The sequence below is a fragment of the Episyrphus balteatus genome, chromosome 2, assembly GCF_945859705.1.
Source record: "Episyrphus balteatus chromosome 2, idEpiBalt1.1, whole genome shotgun sequence".
NCBI lineage: Eukaryota > Metazoa > Arthropoda > Insecta > Diptera > Syrphidae > Episyrphus > Episyrphus balteatus.
Window position 1 is genome coordinate 49,489,233 of NC_079135.1, and position 17,065 is coordinate 49,506,297.

Below are 17,065 nucleotides of genomic sequence, written 5' to 3' on the forward strand. Positions count from 1 at the left end.
CTGTCAAATGAATGGTAGTTCAAACCAGTTAAATAGTTTGGAGGTACGCCCGAAATTGGACTCGAATGTAAACTGATGAGTATTACAAGTTACAATTACAATTATCTACTCCTTCAGAGCATTGCTTGTAAAATGACGGTGCTTAAAGGACGTAATTGTTTCAGTTAACTTAAAGATGAAGTATCTATTCATCTGCCCAGAAGAGCGAGTTATACTCCAGCTTTTTAAGAATATAATGTAATCCTTAGATATATATTAGTCTTAGACAGAAGAAAAATTTCTTGCATTTTCAGAAGAAACCCACAGATTTTGCAGCGGTTTCAGTCAAATGTATGTTCTTTCCACAGAAGGTGGTTTATAATGCCCATTGCGAGAACGCAAAGTTACTCGATTCTCTCGATGCAAGTAGCACTCACAGATATGCGATGGGCGATAAGCTCAACTTTAATAATAGTAAGCAGCACTTTCCGCATCCATGGGTGTGAATCAGGAAGCGAATATGAAAAACAGGGACTCATCCATCACAGCAGTAAAGTGAAGAAAGAAAGTAAAAAAGAGAGTTGGAGACACAACGGTACTGTGGGGTACAGTAGCATTTATTTGCTTAGCTTGTATTAAACGGCCTGAAAGATAGTTTCAAATCTAACAAAGTGGATATTCATCGACTTCGAATTTCTGTCTTTTTATGAGGAATCCTTTCTGTTCGATCATTAACGTCCGAAATTTAAATTGGCTCGTCAACATGCTGACCTAATGGTGAGATAAGAATATTGACATCAAGTTATACCCAAATAGAATAAATTCAGAACAATCTGTATTTTCACCTTATTTGCCACAAAAGGTCAATCATTTGTGAACCTAGATAAAAAAAAAATATTGGGAAACAGTGGTATCTCAAATCGTATTTACCAAAAGAGATCAGTTTTTTTTCATCCGAGATCACATTTTCCAGGTCTCGATTTTTAGATAAATTTACACCTACTTTTACACGCACTTTACACATTGCTGTATTTGACATTGTTTTTGTAAATTCTAAGCAAATTAATGGAAAAATTGTTCACACACATTTACGAATAAAAATAAATTTCTTATCAATATTGATTTGCCTGAAAGATCATTAGAACTGATACAAATATCCCTATTTTAAATGAAAAAATCAACCAAAATGGGAAAAGACAAAAGTGAAAAGTTGACTGCAAGTATTTTATTACATTTTCATTTTGAAATTTTATACTTTGTGAGATAGATTGCTTAAACTTAAATAATATAAATTTTAAACTTAGTCTGCAAGGATATCAATATCACGAGTCAAAAAAGTTGATCCTCAACTTAGCTTTGATGAATTTGAGTAGTAAATTCAAATTAAGCAAATAAAGTCCTGTTAATAGTAATTTTTTGTAAAGTACTTCCGAATTTTCGTGTGTTTTTGGCTGTACTACAGAACGAACTTAAAATCATGATATGACACTTTTACTTTTTTAACAATGTATCACGAATATAACAGTTTCATGAATTTAAAAGGATGTAATATTAAAATAACCTCGTTGGGATAAAAAAAAACTTCTCTTGCTCGAAGCCGAAATATGGGTGATGGTGATAATTTATCCAATCTTCCCTACCACCTCACATTTTGAGTATCAAAATGCATTTGCTATAAGCTGTTTTGTTCTGAACGTCTTGACACAGCTTTTTTCACAGCACGAAACCTAATCCTTCGTTAAAACATTTTGTTCAATAAATTTTTTGTAACTGCTAAGAATCTATTGCTGATAAAACACAAGTGTTCGAGTACCTACAGAAAACTTTGAAGCTATTATAAAATTTAAAATAAGTTATTAATATAGTTATTTTATATGTATCTTAAACATTTTGTAATAAAACCGCCTTTGCCTTTCAAAACCATCATAATCTTTAAAACTACCTTACAACCGTGTCATCTCCGAAATCGTGTGTACCTGTGCTCCGCCATTAGCCGTTGATGTTGATGTCGCAGCATTGGCCAACGGTCTTGGCAAATTCGAATAATATCCAAGCCGACAATTATTATGGTGGGAATACTTAGCATTATGATATTGTAGAGCACCCGCTTGCGATGCAAGTGATGTTGGTACGATTTTTGGCTGAGTTTTGCCACAGTCACAAATTGTAACATCCGAACCACCACCGCATGGTACCGGAGCTATGAGCTCCTCTGTAGATTTGGTCGTTGTTATAGTCGTTGTGGTTGTGGTAAGTTCTTCGACAAATTGCGACGGTGGTGGAGCATAGTTTTCAACATCAGTATAGGTGGAATAACGGCCGTATGGATTTTTGCGCGGTATCGAATGTCTCTGTTGTGCTATTTGTAGCTTAATTGGTGGCTTTGGACCAACACTGTCCAAATAACCATAGCCAAAGCCATAACCACCGATTGATTTGGTTGTAAGATTGTCCCAAGATTTCGGCTTGTTCGCACATTGCGATGTGGGATAAATTTGTGATGGCTGAACTTGTGTGGCCGAGATGTGATATCGCTGCTGATAGACCCCATGAGGCTGTTGGGCTGGTAAAGTGCCACCATGTTGAACTGGTTGTGGCTGGTGACCGGTGGCTTGGTGGTAAGATTGACGGGACTTTGTGGAATGTTGGCGACTTGCACCGCCCTCGCTTTGAGGATCCCAATAGAGAGTATCGGTACTAAGTGAAGTTGTGTACGATGCTGAACTATCAGCTGGGGCGAATTCGCTCGATGTGCACGAGTGAAGACTGCAGTGACTGGCTAAGCCAGCAGTAAGGTCATAATATCGTGAACGGACCTTACCCGAATCACATCCATGTCCTGAGTGCTGATATTGATGATGGTATTGATGTTGCTGCTGTTGTTGTTGTTGTTGTTGCTGTTGTTGTTGGTGTGGAACTGATTGCTGTGGTTGCGTTGTTTGCTGGGTGGAATGATGGTGGTGCTGATGGCGAGTAGATGTTGCCGGTGAGACATGTGACTGAGACTTTGGTCGTGGTGGTCTTTCCTTGGACTCTTTTTCTCGATGTTTGTGCTTGTGGTGATGTTCCTTGTGATGGCGAGCTCGTCGACGAGTCGGAACGCAATGGGTATCGCAGCAGGGACTTGCCAAGTCGTAAGCGTCCAAGCTAACATTATCACCGTTTTTATCAGCCGACGATGACTTGCGCCCAAAATGGCCAACACATGGATTACAAGAATGTCCATGACAATGACGGCTTTTGTGAGCTTTGACCGGCTCTTTTTCTGGCAGTGGCTGTTGTTTGGCTTGAGCATGCAGCTGCTTCTCCTGAACCAGGGGATGTTGATGCTTCTCACAGGTTCGAGGTGGTGGAACTGGTGGGTTGGGCCGAGGCTGTTGTTGTTGTTGTTGTTGGGTTTGTGGTAGTTGTTGTGGTTGTTGCTGAGGCTGATGTTGTTGTTGAACTTGTTGCTGTCCCGGTGGCTGCTGATGATTCTGAGTCACATAAACGCCTGCATTGTCTGCAGACTCAGCTCTAGTGAGAAAGAAATGCTGTTCACTAGGACTTCGCACTGGCCCACTCATGCTTATGAAATACTCCCCACTACTGCTTGATGTTGATGGCTTGAGAACATATCGATATGTTGGATCTAGATATTGGTAAGTAAGCATGAACTGAGCTGGCGGTGGAATGATGGTTGGTGTTTGATGGCGCCCAACGTTGACCACATCTTCGGTGGATAAAGTCGGCCGGTAGAATGGCGGTTGACTGTCACTAGCTGTTGGAGATACTCCATTATCCCCATCAGTAGGGGAGGTTGTGGCTTTCTTTCTAGCTGGAAGACTATGCGTTTTCCATTTGCCTTCGAGGAGTTCCCGCTCCCGCAAGCAAATTCTTTCCAACTCATTCATTTTGCTTTGTAAAATATTCTGCAACTGCATGTAACGCATATGAAGATTGACCTGAAATTATATATTTATTTAAAGATAAAATACATACAAACATGTCATTCTCAAAACTTATACCTTTCGCACACAGTCTTCAAAGAGGACAACCATTCGCATCCTTGTATCACAGTTTTTTATAAAAGCCACGAGTGTTTTGTGATCAGCCTTCTCCATGTCGGTACCATTTATAGAGAGTATAACATCGCCCTCTCGCATTCCAGCCTTATAAGCTGGACCATCATACTCCACATAATCGACATAAGTTATCATTTCCACTTCTTGTTCTTTCTTGTAATGAATGCCATAACTCTGTAGGGTAAAGCCAAAGCTTGAGTTCTTCTTTTCGACAATTATAGTTCGCCGACGACGGTCTTCTTCGGGCTTCGTAATTGCTATTCGATCTGATTTAAATCTTTCATGGATATGGGCCACCTAAGTAATAAGATACAAAGCAAAAAAACAACAAGAAAATTATAGAAAATCCACATTAATGTTGCAAAAGTTGTTTCAAAATAAAAAAGTTATGAAATGACTTCTATATGTAACTATGTATCTATGCTCATGTTGTAGATGCATTTGAACTGAATAAAATATTCAACATGCAATTTAACTTCCTGCATAGTTTGTGTTATGTTGTGTTGTGTATGAGAAGAGAGGATACTCGTATGTGGACCAAGGAATACCCTGAGGCCGTTGATACACAACAGAACGAAGAGGATCTCACTTTGTTTGTAGATACAGATATATGTTTTGAGAGTTCCCACATTATTTTTGCTTTTTAAGTTTTCTAAACGGGGACACAAGCTACCAAACTATTATACACAATATGTGATTGAAAAGACTGAATAACTTGTACACGATGCTAACAGAGGGTAATGGTAAGTGATAGAGGCAGTTAAGTTCTTAGCCTTAAATAAATAGCCTATCATGGGTTTCTTTTATCGACCATAAATCGATAAATAAATGAACTTATGAGGCCTAACATTGTCGTCAGCTTCTTACATGTGTGTCACTTCTACTTATTGTTTTTCATCAAAATTATGAATAAGGCGTAGTACGATATGAATATGAATATAATTGGATTTGGTTATTATTTGCTTTAGTGACAATTATATTTCTTTGAGAAGTAGCCATAAATGTCAAAGTAGGAAATAATTGTCTTCTTTGTTTTCAAGGCTTGAAGATAATTATTCTTATTTAATTTGTAATTTGGGGGTTAATAAATAAAATAAAATAGACTCTTTCCACAAGTATAACAATAAACTGAAAAAACATAAGAATCTACAAAAAAAAAAAAAATAAACTTAAAATTTATGGACGTGAAAGTATTTTATTGTAGGCACATGCAGATGCAGTCTGACAGGTCCACTCGAAAGCCAACTTGAGACACCCATACCCTTGGACTTGGAGCACTTTTATGTTTATAAAATGTTCAAGGAAAAATGGAAACTTTTTTTGTTCTTATTCTTATGGGTGATTTGGAAAGAATTTGTGCTGAAATTCTTGAACATATAATTTGGGTCGAGATATGGAAAATCATTATGAAAAGAAATCCCCCTTTGTGGCCTTGAGTATATGTAAACAGTGATAGTTTATTTTGATAGCAGTATCTGCATTATGCATTTTGATTTAAATTTCGATTTGATTTTCTTTTTAGTGGGCGAAATAAAATGCGATTTTCTTTTGATTTTTTTTTTGTCTTTGTTTACATGTCAAAATAGGCTATTTTTAAAAAATAACTGTAAAGAGCCTATTTTTTGGTTAAATATCAATTGGAACTGTGATAATCTATTGAAGTTAAGAGCAAAAAAAAACGAAGAAAACGTGCCAGTAGTTTTCAAATAAATGTGTGGACTAAAGAAACGCTAAGGGTCTCTTCAAACAGAGATTTATCTAACCAAAAAAATGGTAAAATTGAATAAATAGAGACCATATTATATCTTTGCCGCCGGGTACAAAGGGGTTAAGTCATAAATGATAGTTTGCCAGAAAATGCGATTGAAGTTGAGCTAATGTATGAAAATCGATACATTTTTTAACATTGATCCTCTTATTTCTATAGGAAAGACTTGCTCTAAATTTGTGTTTTTGATACCAAATAAAAGAGTAAAAAGAGCTTATTCTTATTTCATCAAAACCCGAAAAGTGCAATTTTGTGACTTAACCCTTTTGTATCTGGCGGCAAAGATATAATAGTCAAGCCATATATTCATCATTCGTCAATTTTCGCAATTTTGTCTTATGATATTTTCCACATGAGTTAGTGCACTAAGATTTATGTTTGCGAGATCTTAGAACCCCACATGTAAAAACAAGTAAATCAACAAAAGTACACTTGTTTTAATATTTAGGTATTCAGCGACAAAATTCAAAGAAGCTTTAAGGGTCACTGTGGCGTATGAGTAACTTATTTGCACGATAAAATTTTAATGCAAAGTGTTTTATTTTTTTAGGCATTTTATGACTATTCTGTGACCATACAAATGGTTTAAATAATAATTCATGTGTAGATTTGTAAATAAAATGCAGTAATAACTAGTTTTAAAAAGATAAGAAAAGCTTTGTCTCTCATACTCCTCTAGATTTTTGATTTCCTCGATTACTGTTTAATGGATTTGAATTTATGTATTTTTTTAAAAAAGCCCTTACAAGCCTTCCAATAATTTACAAACAACCTTATGCCACCCTATAAAATTAAAAGTCTATATTTTCAAGAAAAAGACGATTAAAGTTTTAATAGTATGACCACGACTATCGAATAAACATTACATAATTTTTTTAAAGCGCAATTTTGGAGGCGAGATTTAGTTTTTATATTTTATAATGGGTGACCCGAAAGTAATGGTTCAAACAATATATTCTTAAAGACGTATTTAAGGGCAGTCACTTGTTTGTTTACTTATTCATCCCAAATATTTACGATTTTCGATTTCGTATTGAGTACAACTATTTTACATCTATTCTTTTTTGAAAAAAAAAAAAACAATAACAGGTCAAGTTTTTGAAAAAATAAACGACTATCAAACAATACAATTTTTTTTCACGGTGCTAGTTTGAAATAAAAGTTGGAAATTGAATTTTGAACATTTGGCTTTTATATGATATACAATTTATGTATAAAAATTGACTCTTCACTACATAATTTTAATTATCTGAAAATGGTCTACACTTTGATTACATTATTTTATTATTTAGTATTTATTTTTACTTGCTCTATAGGGCAAATACATATTGGTTTCGTGTAGAAAAAAAATAGGTTTTAATCAAAACCAACATTACGATGATGGAGAAGATCAAAAAAGTGGTTTTCGTCATGTCGTCGATCTGTGCGTCCATCTGTACATCGAGCTAGGTTCCAATTGGATGGATGGATTTGCTTCAAACTTGGTACAGATGATTCTTACATAATTTCCTAGACCCTTTTTTTTATTTTTTTAATGCATTTCTCCCTTATAACGTTTTCGAGGTATTGCAAATTTCTCGAAAACAACTCTAACGATTTTGATCAAAACTGCGTTTTTAGTTTTTCTCAAAAAATACGGAGAATGGAAATATGGCGTTGCCGTTTTTGCAAAAATTGACATACAAAGTCAATTTAATTCAAAATTTACAGACAGGTATTTCTTATCATTTGTATGATGTAACATTTTTTTTGTTTAGGTTTTTGAAAAAAAAAATTGAAAAATTTAATTTTCTCAACTTTCGATTTTTTTTCTTGGAACTTAACAAAATCTTTAATTTCCGGTAGATATTTAAGATAAAGATACTTTGCGACCCAGTCGTGCATTTTATTTTAAATGCTAATAGATTTTTTACTTGCGATATAGGTACTATAGGGCAAGTTTAGAAGTTGGTCCGGCAATTCTTGGTAGTTAACAGTTTTTTGTGATTCCCTAGGGGGGAAATTGCAATTTTTTTTATGACCAAAACTATCGGCACCTGCCATACAACGGAAATAGAAAAGTTAATGCTTTTCAAAAACGGCTCTAATGATTTGGATTAAAATTTTTGTGTGTAGTATTACACATAAGAGCTAACTTTTGAAATAAAAAAATTTTTTTTTTACCGTTATTAACGGTGTTTGTCATAGAACGTTTTTTTGGTTTCTGAATATCTCGTACAAAATTAACCCGATTTCAACGAAAATTTTTATGCAAAAGCGTTTAGGTAAAGGTAATATTAAAATTTTACATATTACAATTTTCAAAAAACGCATTTTTGGATTTTTAAAAAATATTTCAAAATTTTTTTTTGAAAAATCAATTTTTTATGTGTAAATTAATTATTAAAGGCATACCAACTTCTTTTTGAAAATGTTAGAAATTTTTTATGTATAAAGAATTATTTTCTTAAAAAACGGCTCTAACGATTTTCGAAGTTTTTTTTTCTAAAAATACCTTTTTATACAAGTAATAAAATGGCATACTTGGTTTTTTGTAAAACATCATTTAAAACGGAGTTTAATTAATTATAAAAACAGATTTTATTTGTTTACACTACTTATGAAATTTCTTGAAAATATCAAATTTTAAATATTTTCTAATTTTCTTAAATAAAAAGCTTTAACATTAGAGTTACTCTTAGCATAAGAGCAAGTACGTGCGACCCCAGTCGTGCATTTTATTTAAATAATTTAATTAGTACGTATACGCCGCAGTTACCCGTTCAAACTTTGGATGTTTCCTACATCGCATCGTTTGCTTTAAAGTATTGTTAGTTACTCTATGCTTATGATTTAAAGAAATTCACATAAATTTTGCTATCAAAATTGTAGGGCGGGCGAGCAGAAATTCTTATTTTTGGTCCTGAAACCAAAAAAAGAAGAGGGCCGAAAGAACCAACATAACAAGTTTGAACTGAATCAACTCATCCGTTTGGGCGAAGCTTTCTTAAAATGAGCAACAACACAAACCAAGGACGATTAAAAGCTTAAAGGAAATAAAAAAAGTAAATAATGCCCCTCACGCCCCAATGCGTGCCGCCGGCCGCCGCGCCAACGCGACGCAATGCGGGAAATCATAATAATAAAAACGCAGCAACAATTCTTAAATATTCTTATTAAACCACACAATTTTAAATGAAGTTTATTTTAAAATTCTTTATTCATGTTATTATTTGTTTGGTAGAAATCTTAATTTTTTTTTTGCTCCCAAAGTCGGCGGAGTTGAAATAAATTTGAGATTCTAAAGCTTAGACCTTAGGCTACACAAGCTTAAATACTTCCTTGAGTAGAATTTCAATAGAATGTGATATATATCAAGCCGCGTATCATCATCGAGCTATAAATTTATTATAACGAAGAAAAAAATAACAAAAATAATAAAAAATTATTTAAAATTATTTTTATTTTAAGTGGAGTGATTGAATATAATTCAATATAAGTTCAAGTGAAACGCTTTATAAATTTTTGGAGTTGAGGTCACTTGAACTTATATTGAAATATAAATTTATTAATTATAAAAATCAATAATCGTAGCAACCAAGAGTTGTATTCTTGTACATTATAAGAATTGGAGTGACAAAACCCATGAACCGTGACCCTAAGTTCAATCAACAATGTTTTTTATTTTTCATAATTTTCCATTCCAACCACAACATGTCAAACTCAGTAATGATTCACGTGTGTAACTTCCATAGAACAGAACGAACCTTAAGCAACCTTCTTGACCATTGTCATGGTCAAACGGTTTGCCATTGAAACCACTTTCATAGTAACCAACTCTACTTCCACTTCCATTAAACCCAAATAAAGCGGAAGTAATCGCGTGTGTTCTTCCGATTGATGTGACCCATAAGCATTAAATAATTACAAAAATGTTAGACACCACTGTGTATAGTGTTGTAGGTAATACGCTAACATTTTTTTTTTCATAAAGCACAAAGGGCTTCCGGTGACAACACAACGCTCTGCACATGTTTTGTTCCAAAATATGAAATGTACTTTATTTTTAATTTTCAGTCTTCCATTAAAATGTGTAAAATACCTACAAGAACTTGTACCTACGTACCATTGCGGTACTGTTAGTGCGCCGGCTTTTTTAAAATCAGTAGCGGATTTGATTGTTAAGAATTAAAGAGTATTTAAAATAAATTGAATAATGTATGAAGTTAAAGTGTCTGGCCACCCTGATGGACCGAAAATTGCAATTTTTTTAATTAATAAAATTCGACACTATGAACCGGAGAACTTTTATTTTTTTTAACACAATATCATAAAGAGGTTCAAGAATAGCATCGGAAGCATTTAATTGATATGACCCATTATTTGACGTGATTTTGGTTGCCTTGGAGGTCCTGCACATGAAACGCGCGATATCTCGAAGATACCAAGTACCAGGTCAACAAAATTTTGTATCAAACCTAATGCATTTGGGTTCACTAACCCAAAAAATGACACTGGTTGTTTTCCAGGAGCTCTTTTTTTTTACATATTTTCGTTTTTCACATTTTGGGTGTAATTTATTTTTTTAGATTTTTTTATTACAAGCGTTTTTAAAGTTTTGCTGGAAAGAATTATTTCGAATGTAATGTATTTCGGTTCAGTAAGTTAGTAGAATAAAAAAACAAAAAAAGATTTAACAAAAAAAAATTGTATGAATTTCTATGCGTTTTCATGTATGAATAATTTAAAAACTAGAGCTGCTAGAAAAAAAAACTAATGTTGTTTTCGGAATCAGCACCCTAAATTTATTAAGAAATGATAAACAACGGTCTGGAAAATTTTTGTGTATCTTATTTTTAAATAAAGTATGATAAACTGTAAACTGCAATTAAAGCTAAAATGTGGCTATAATTTTAAAACTTTTATTTTTTGTCGGTTTTTTAAGATTAACATTAAAATGAAATGAAGCTCACTTTAAATTACGGTATAGTCCATTTATTTTAAGCGGGAATAGTTTTGTTTTAAGGTGGTGGGATTTAAAAGGTGGGATTAAAGGGCATCATCTTATTTTCATCTTATTTTAAGGTGCCTTTTTTTCTCCGTGTAGCTGCTAGTTCTCAGAATTTTAGAATATAGTTTTGATTGCTGTTCTTTATGTTTTTTAATATAAAACCAAAATTTAATATTTCTTAAAACAATGCGGTGCTAGTTTCATGGCTTTACATGAAGTACAAATTTTTATCAAAGTTGGGCATTTCAATATAAGCCGTGTTTTATTGCTAACTTAGTACTTAGATCAGACAAAATTTTCACGGTAAACAACAATAAATGATTGCTAAGGATAAACAAAATATTCGTTTGTTATGGTTTACAGAGAATTTTTTTTTTTTTTCTAAACATATATACATTTTTGACTCTTCAACAAGAAATTATTATTAGCTGTGTTTTATTTTTATCGTGAACCGGATCAAATCATTGTTTTTATTAGCCTTACAACAAAAGCAGGATTTTGTTTTGTTATTGTTTCGCAAATAAGTCAGTGATCTGATCCGGATCACGAGGAAAATAAAACACAGCTTTTGATAATAAATTAAAGTAATCATTTCTTATTGTTTACAGTACCCGTGTTTTATTGATAACTCAGTACTTAGCTCAGTTAAATTTTGTACAGGAAACGCGAAATTTTTTTTCTTAACTTATACATTTTTGACCCTTCAATAATAAGGATTATTAATAAATAAATAAAAGTAATCAATTGATTTGTTAACAGCATAAAATGTTTACTCAGTAAAATACTGAGTACCAATAAAACACGGCTAGTATAAAACGTTTCCTCAGCAAAATATTGAGTTACCACAAAAACACGCATTTTACCAATCCCCAAAAAGACATTTCTGAACCTTTTGTGAATGATGTCAACTTTGCTCAATTGTTTTGATAAAAAAACTTGATCAGAATCAAAAACGTTGGACACTCCTCTGATTGATAAGTTGCCAAAAAAAAAATTCCAATTAAGACAATTTCATTGGAAATTTGTCTGGAACGTTATAGATACGAAAAAAAAAGAGTTTTCTCTGCTGTGTGACTTCGTACAATATGAAATAATTGGCCCCGAATTATTCTCAAAGAATTAAAGCAAGAAAAGGCCCTGCAAAACCTCTTACGGCCATGTTTCAATTGTGCTTAATTTATGTCATTTCCTTTTCTTTTACCGCTGCTTAGTGTGGTTCTGTTTGTTTTTTTGTTCTTCTTTTTTATTTTTGAATTATTCCTAATTATTCACACTTGACTTGCACTCCTTCTACACAACAAAACAGCAACACAACAAACATATAATCAGCATTTAAAAATCGAAACCCATATCACCTTTTTTCCATCACATAAAGTCTAGCCATTAAAGTGGATAAATAAACTAACCTGTGAATCATCGAAATCATCATCACTAGTGTCCATGCTTTTCTGCTTGCGTATCCTTCCCAGACTCCCAGTTCCATTAAGATATCCCCGTTTGCCCTCTCCAGCACATGTGGCTATCCCACCCCCACATCCACCATCACTTCTCGCCTTATACAGGGCGGATGAGCTGCTGCAACTGGTTATTGGAATTGGGTTGGTACAACCACCACCACCACCTTCTGCAGCCATGTCTCACGATAAGCATCCACCAAGCCCGCTCTAGCAACACCGCAGTAGCGGAGACCGAGACGAACGGGTACGGGGGGCAAGAATTAAATATTATATATATTTGCTTTTTCTCTCTTTTTCTTTGTGATATTGATTTATCCAGGACGAGTAAAATTTCATAGAGGACTTAACGTCATTCTAAACTGCCGATGATAGCTTAAAACTTTTAAGGTGGCTGGGTTAAAGGGGGGAGAAGGTTGTTTTAAAAGAGGGCTCTTTTCTTTTTATTAAAGTGCTAAATTATTAGATCAAAGAACAAACACAGAACAAAGGCACTTGACTTGGAGGATATATAATTTTTTTTTTTTTATTAGAGGAAGGCCAAAAGTCCTTTTTACTGAAACACAATGGACGTCACCTCTAACGATCCTTTTTTCTTATAATTTTTTCCAATTTTGTTGAATAATTAACTAATTTCTTTCCACAAAAAAACACAGAAGACATAATACTCTACATCCGCGATTCATGATTTTTTTTTTTTTTCTTCTTTTAATTGATTTGGTGTGCTTCCAGGAGTTCCGGCCCGGCTCTTATACTATTACCATTTGTCTACTATTAATGAGAATACGGAACCGTTTTATTCACGAGTCACGACCATAGACTAAACTAAAATCCACTCTGAGTGTTATTCGCCCCCCAGCCAGCCAGCAGTAGATTCTTGGTGTGTCGTGTTGTGTTTTGTGTATATGCGGTATCCCACTCAATGCACTATTAGAAGGTATGGCACATGGTATGGAGTAATCAGCTTTTTCCAGACATGCGTTCTCGGGGGTAATGTGAGAAGGAAAAAAAATTGTCTATTGTTTTAAGCACTGGCAAATAACGGTGTTTTAAGGGACTTTTAATAGTTTTAGTTAAAAATTAACATCGAAAAATCGACTTTTTAACCACGGATTTTGTTTTTAATTCATAGCCAAACAGGTGTGAGGGTGCACCTTTGGGCAAGAATAATGCACTTCACCGGAGTAAAAACCACCCGCATGCAATCAGCGACACTTTAGAATCAATACTGAAACCAAATGAAACCGAAGAGAGTACACGGGCTGCCTCCTGCCTGTGATGCCTTGTTCGGTGGTCGGTCGGCTTGATTTTTTTTTTTATAAAAGCTTAAAAAGGGCATTAGCATTTTGTTGGCTTTTATTTCTAATATACCTTAAATAAGAAGTTATTAGAATTTGAATTGGACTGTTGGTTGCTGCAAAAAAGATTTCAAAATAAAAGTTTAGCTTTGTACTTAAAGTTATTTTTTTTTTTTTTTTTTTCAAAAAACATTTTTTATTTTTTAAATTGTTTTTACATGTAAACAAACAAAAAAAAATCCAATGCTATAGGTCGTTTCAAATCAAAAGTCCTGACTCAGAGTTTATTTTCTCCCTTCCAATAAAATTGAGAACAAATAAACAAAAAACTCAATTTTATTGGCTCATTGCGACAAATCAACTCAAAAATTACAACAAATCATGCTTGTTTGAATGAAAGAAATGCTAGAGAAAAAAATAAACAAACGAAAAATCTGAATTTGTTTATTAATTATTTCTATGGTGACGACTCCAAAATAATTTAAAAATAAAAATAAGATATTTACTGCCCAATTATACAAATGAAAAGATGTGAATACAATTTAAAGTTATGAATTGCTATCATATCAACTTGACATTTCTGGTCCATCTTCACCTAGTCCTATAACAATATCTTCGTCAAAGTTATCCCAACTGCCTTCAAATGATAAATAATTAAATAATTGTATGTTTTTTTGTATTGTCCGTGGATATGGAGTGATGCAAGCCCGGGAGACTTGCCTCCGCTTTCTGAGGCTAATCCAGTGAATCTCACAGACGGATCCATTAATTAAAAGCGGGATATCAAGAACTGTTCTTCATTATTTTATCGTAATTTTAGAAAAAGTTCAGCTGCCTCATAAATGCTTCCTTCCAGTAAGCGAATGAGTTTTTTTTATTTTTGCTCAATTTTCCATGGGACTTTTGATTTGAAACGACCTATACAAACAAAAATTGATTTTGGGACTCGGAGCTCAAAATCATTGGAGTTGTTTAGGCCGTTAAGCCCTGATTTTTCAATCGTCAGTTAAACTATCAGAAGGATAATGTCAATACAAAAAATAAAACCATTTATTCGTAGGAATCGTTGGAGCCTATTTTTAAAAACACTATAATAATAAAAAAAATAAAATCGGTATGCTTTTTGGTAGCAATTACCAATTAACATCTAAAAAGAAAATTTCAAATAAATTCAATGTCCCGTTTTTGATAATTTGATAATTTGATTTTTCAAACAAAAAATCAATTTATTTCATCCAAAAATCAGTATTTTAAAAAAATATATTTTTGGCTTATATTAAAAGCTATACAGTACAGGGTCCAAAAATTAATGGTTCAAACGTAAAATATTGACAGACACATTTAAGGGCTCTCAGAATTCGGTAACTTGTTCATCCCAAATCTTTACGGTTTTCGATTAAATGCAGTTCTTGTGAAATTTCTAAAAATCTCTACTTTGCAACAGTAAAACATTGCCTAATAATTATGAACAATTAATAAATCAAAATATTTTTTTTATTGTATATGCCAAATAACGGAAAATCAATTAACAGTTCCAAATTTTATAAAAACTTTCTTGTTATTTGAGAGCAACACCGAGAAAAAAAAATTGTAAACATTTTTAAAAACTTGCCCTGTTATTGAAGTTTTCAAAAAAGTATAAAATGTTTCCAAAGTTAAAGTTAGCTTTATCGAAAAATATCACAATTTGAATTAAAAAAACAGAGGTTTTTGAGCAAAAAAAATAACAACAAAAATGGAGGCTTTTGTTCAAAAAATGTATTTATTATTTTTGTTTGCTTTTAATGAAAAAATTGTATTTTTGTCGAAAGGGGGGATTTTAGGATAACCTCTAAAAAACATACTTGAATCTAAACCTAGGAATCAGTGCTAATAGTCTAATTTTTTTTTGTTTTAAGCTATGTTTGGATATTCTATAACTTACCTCAAAAATCTAAAAAAATCTCATGTCCGCAAGTCCTTTTTCAGGTCAAATATTCCTAAAAAGCAATTATACCTAAATAAACAATTAAAGTTGAGTATGATTTTTGAATAATAATAGAGATTTTTGCATGAAAATATCGTTACACTTTGCAATTTAAACGAGAGGGAAGATCTATTTCACTTTTTTGGCATGTGTCATAAGGCGAACGTTTTTTGGAAAAATCGTTTTTGAAATCGATGAAGTTATGAGCTACCTTAATAGTTTAAACTGGAAACAACTTTATGAATATTATGCCGCAGCTATCTTTTATAGAACCAGAATAGTTACTGAAAACTTTTAATAAAGAAATTTATAGTTTTAATATTTGCCGAAAAATAATTAAAACTGTTTTTGCCAATATAATTTACGTTTTAACTAAACTCAACAGGCATATTTATTAGATTTTTGGCTACTTTAACACTGCTTAACTTTTTTCAAACTGTGGGAAGTATGCTTCATTTAATAAAAATAAATATCACCCTCTTTAAAATTAAGACAATCTACAATTGACTTTGCGTTTTTTGGTATGATCGTGCCCTTAATTAACAATAGTTTGGATGAAGAAAGAAGCTTAGTTTGATTTAAAGAAATTTTGCGAAATTTCGCAGTCTTTCATTAACTTTTCGCGGAGTACCACGTGTTTTCGTGTTTTCTGTATTTCTGATCTTATTTTTGACCACCGGTATGTAAGCGATTTCTGAACCTAATAAAAAGTTTTTTCAATGCTGAATCAATATTTTGATAGCACTATGCTTAAAGTTAAGTAAATTAAAACCAGCTTTGTAAAAAAAATAGTATTAGTTATTGAAAAAAAAAGAAAAACAGTTATGAAGCCCCTTCGGGGCACCTTTGACTTTTGCAATTTGGGCACATTTTTACGTTGAATTTGGGAAATTATTTATTTAATAAATTATTTAAAAGTAAATCGACATCGATTAATTTTGATTAAGATTTAAATGGAGAGATTTTTTGAAATATTTTATGGTTTTTTGTTTTTTCTTCTTCTTTTTAGGAAATAAATTTTTTGATTTATTTTTTTCGTTATATTGTTTAGTATATTGTTTAAAACCAAAAAAGTATTTTTTTTCTAATTAAATAATAGACGAGTAAGATCTACTGATAGTTTTAAAAATTTAATGCACACGATGTGGGGTTTAATCCACCATTGTCAAATGTACCCCTTTTAAAGTCAAAAGTGCCCCGGGATCGGGGCACTTTTGACAAAATGACTTTTTTTAGAAAACATAATTTTTTTAAATGTTGTAATGTTGTAAAACAAAAAAAATTACTGTTAGTATAAGTCAATAAATCAAATACAAAACAAAACATTGGAAAAAATTAACAGTTTTCGAAAATACAGACCTTTAAAAACTAAGTGTCAAATGTACCCCCTTCTCCCCTACTTAGACACAAGTTTGACAGCTATAAGACAACTACAAACATGGTTTTTGAACACATTTTCCAAATTTAAGCAGTTGTTTAAAGTTAAACAACAATTTAAATAATAGCCAAAAGTCATTTTCTATATATTAAATATATTATTTTTTGT

At 32.6% G+C, this 17,065-nt stretch overlaps 1 protein-coding gene across 1 annotated transcript; it reads right to left on the reverse strand.

Moving 5' to 3' along the window:
* Positions 1–328: 328 nt before the first annotated feature.
* On the reverse strand, positions 329–13,491 carry LOC129911753 (uncharacterized). Its single transcript, XM_055989660.1, has 3 exons — positions 12,208–13,491; positions 3,987–4,340; positions 329–3,923 (listed from the first exon to the last, which is right to left on the reverse strand). Exons 1-3 carry the CDS (start codon positions 12,433–12,435, stop codon positions 1,923–1,925), a joined length of 2,583 nt encoding a protein of 860 aa, XP_055845635.1. The 5' UTR covers positions 12,436–13,491; the 3' UTR covers positions 329–1,922.
* Positions 13,492–17,065: the final 3,574 nt, after the last annotated feature.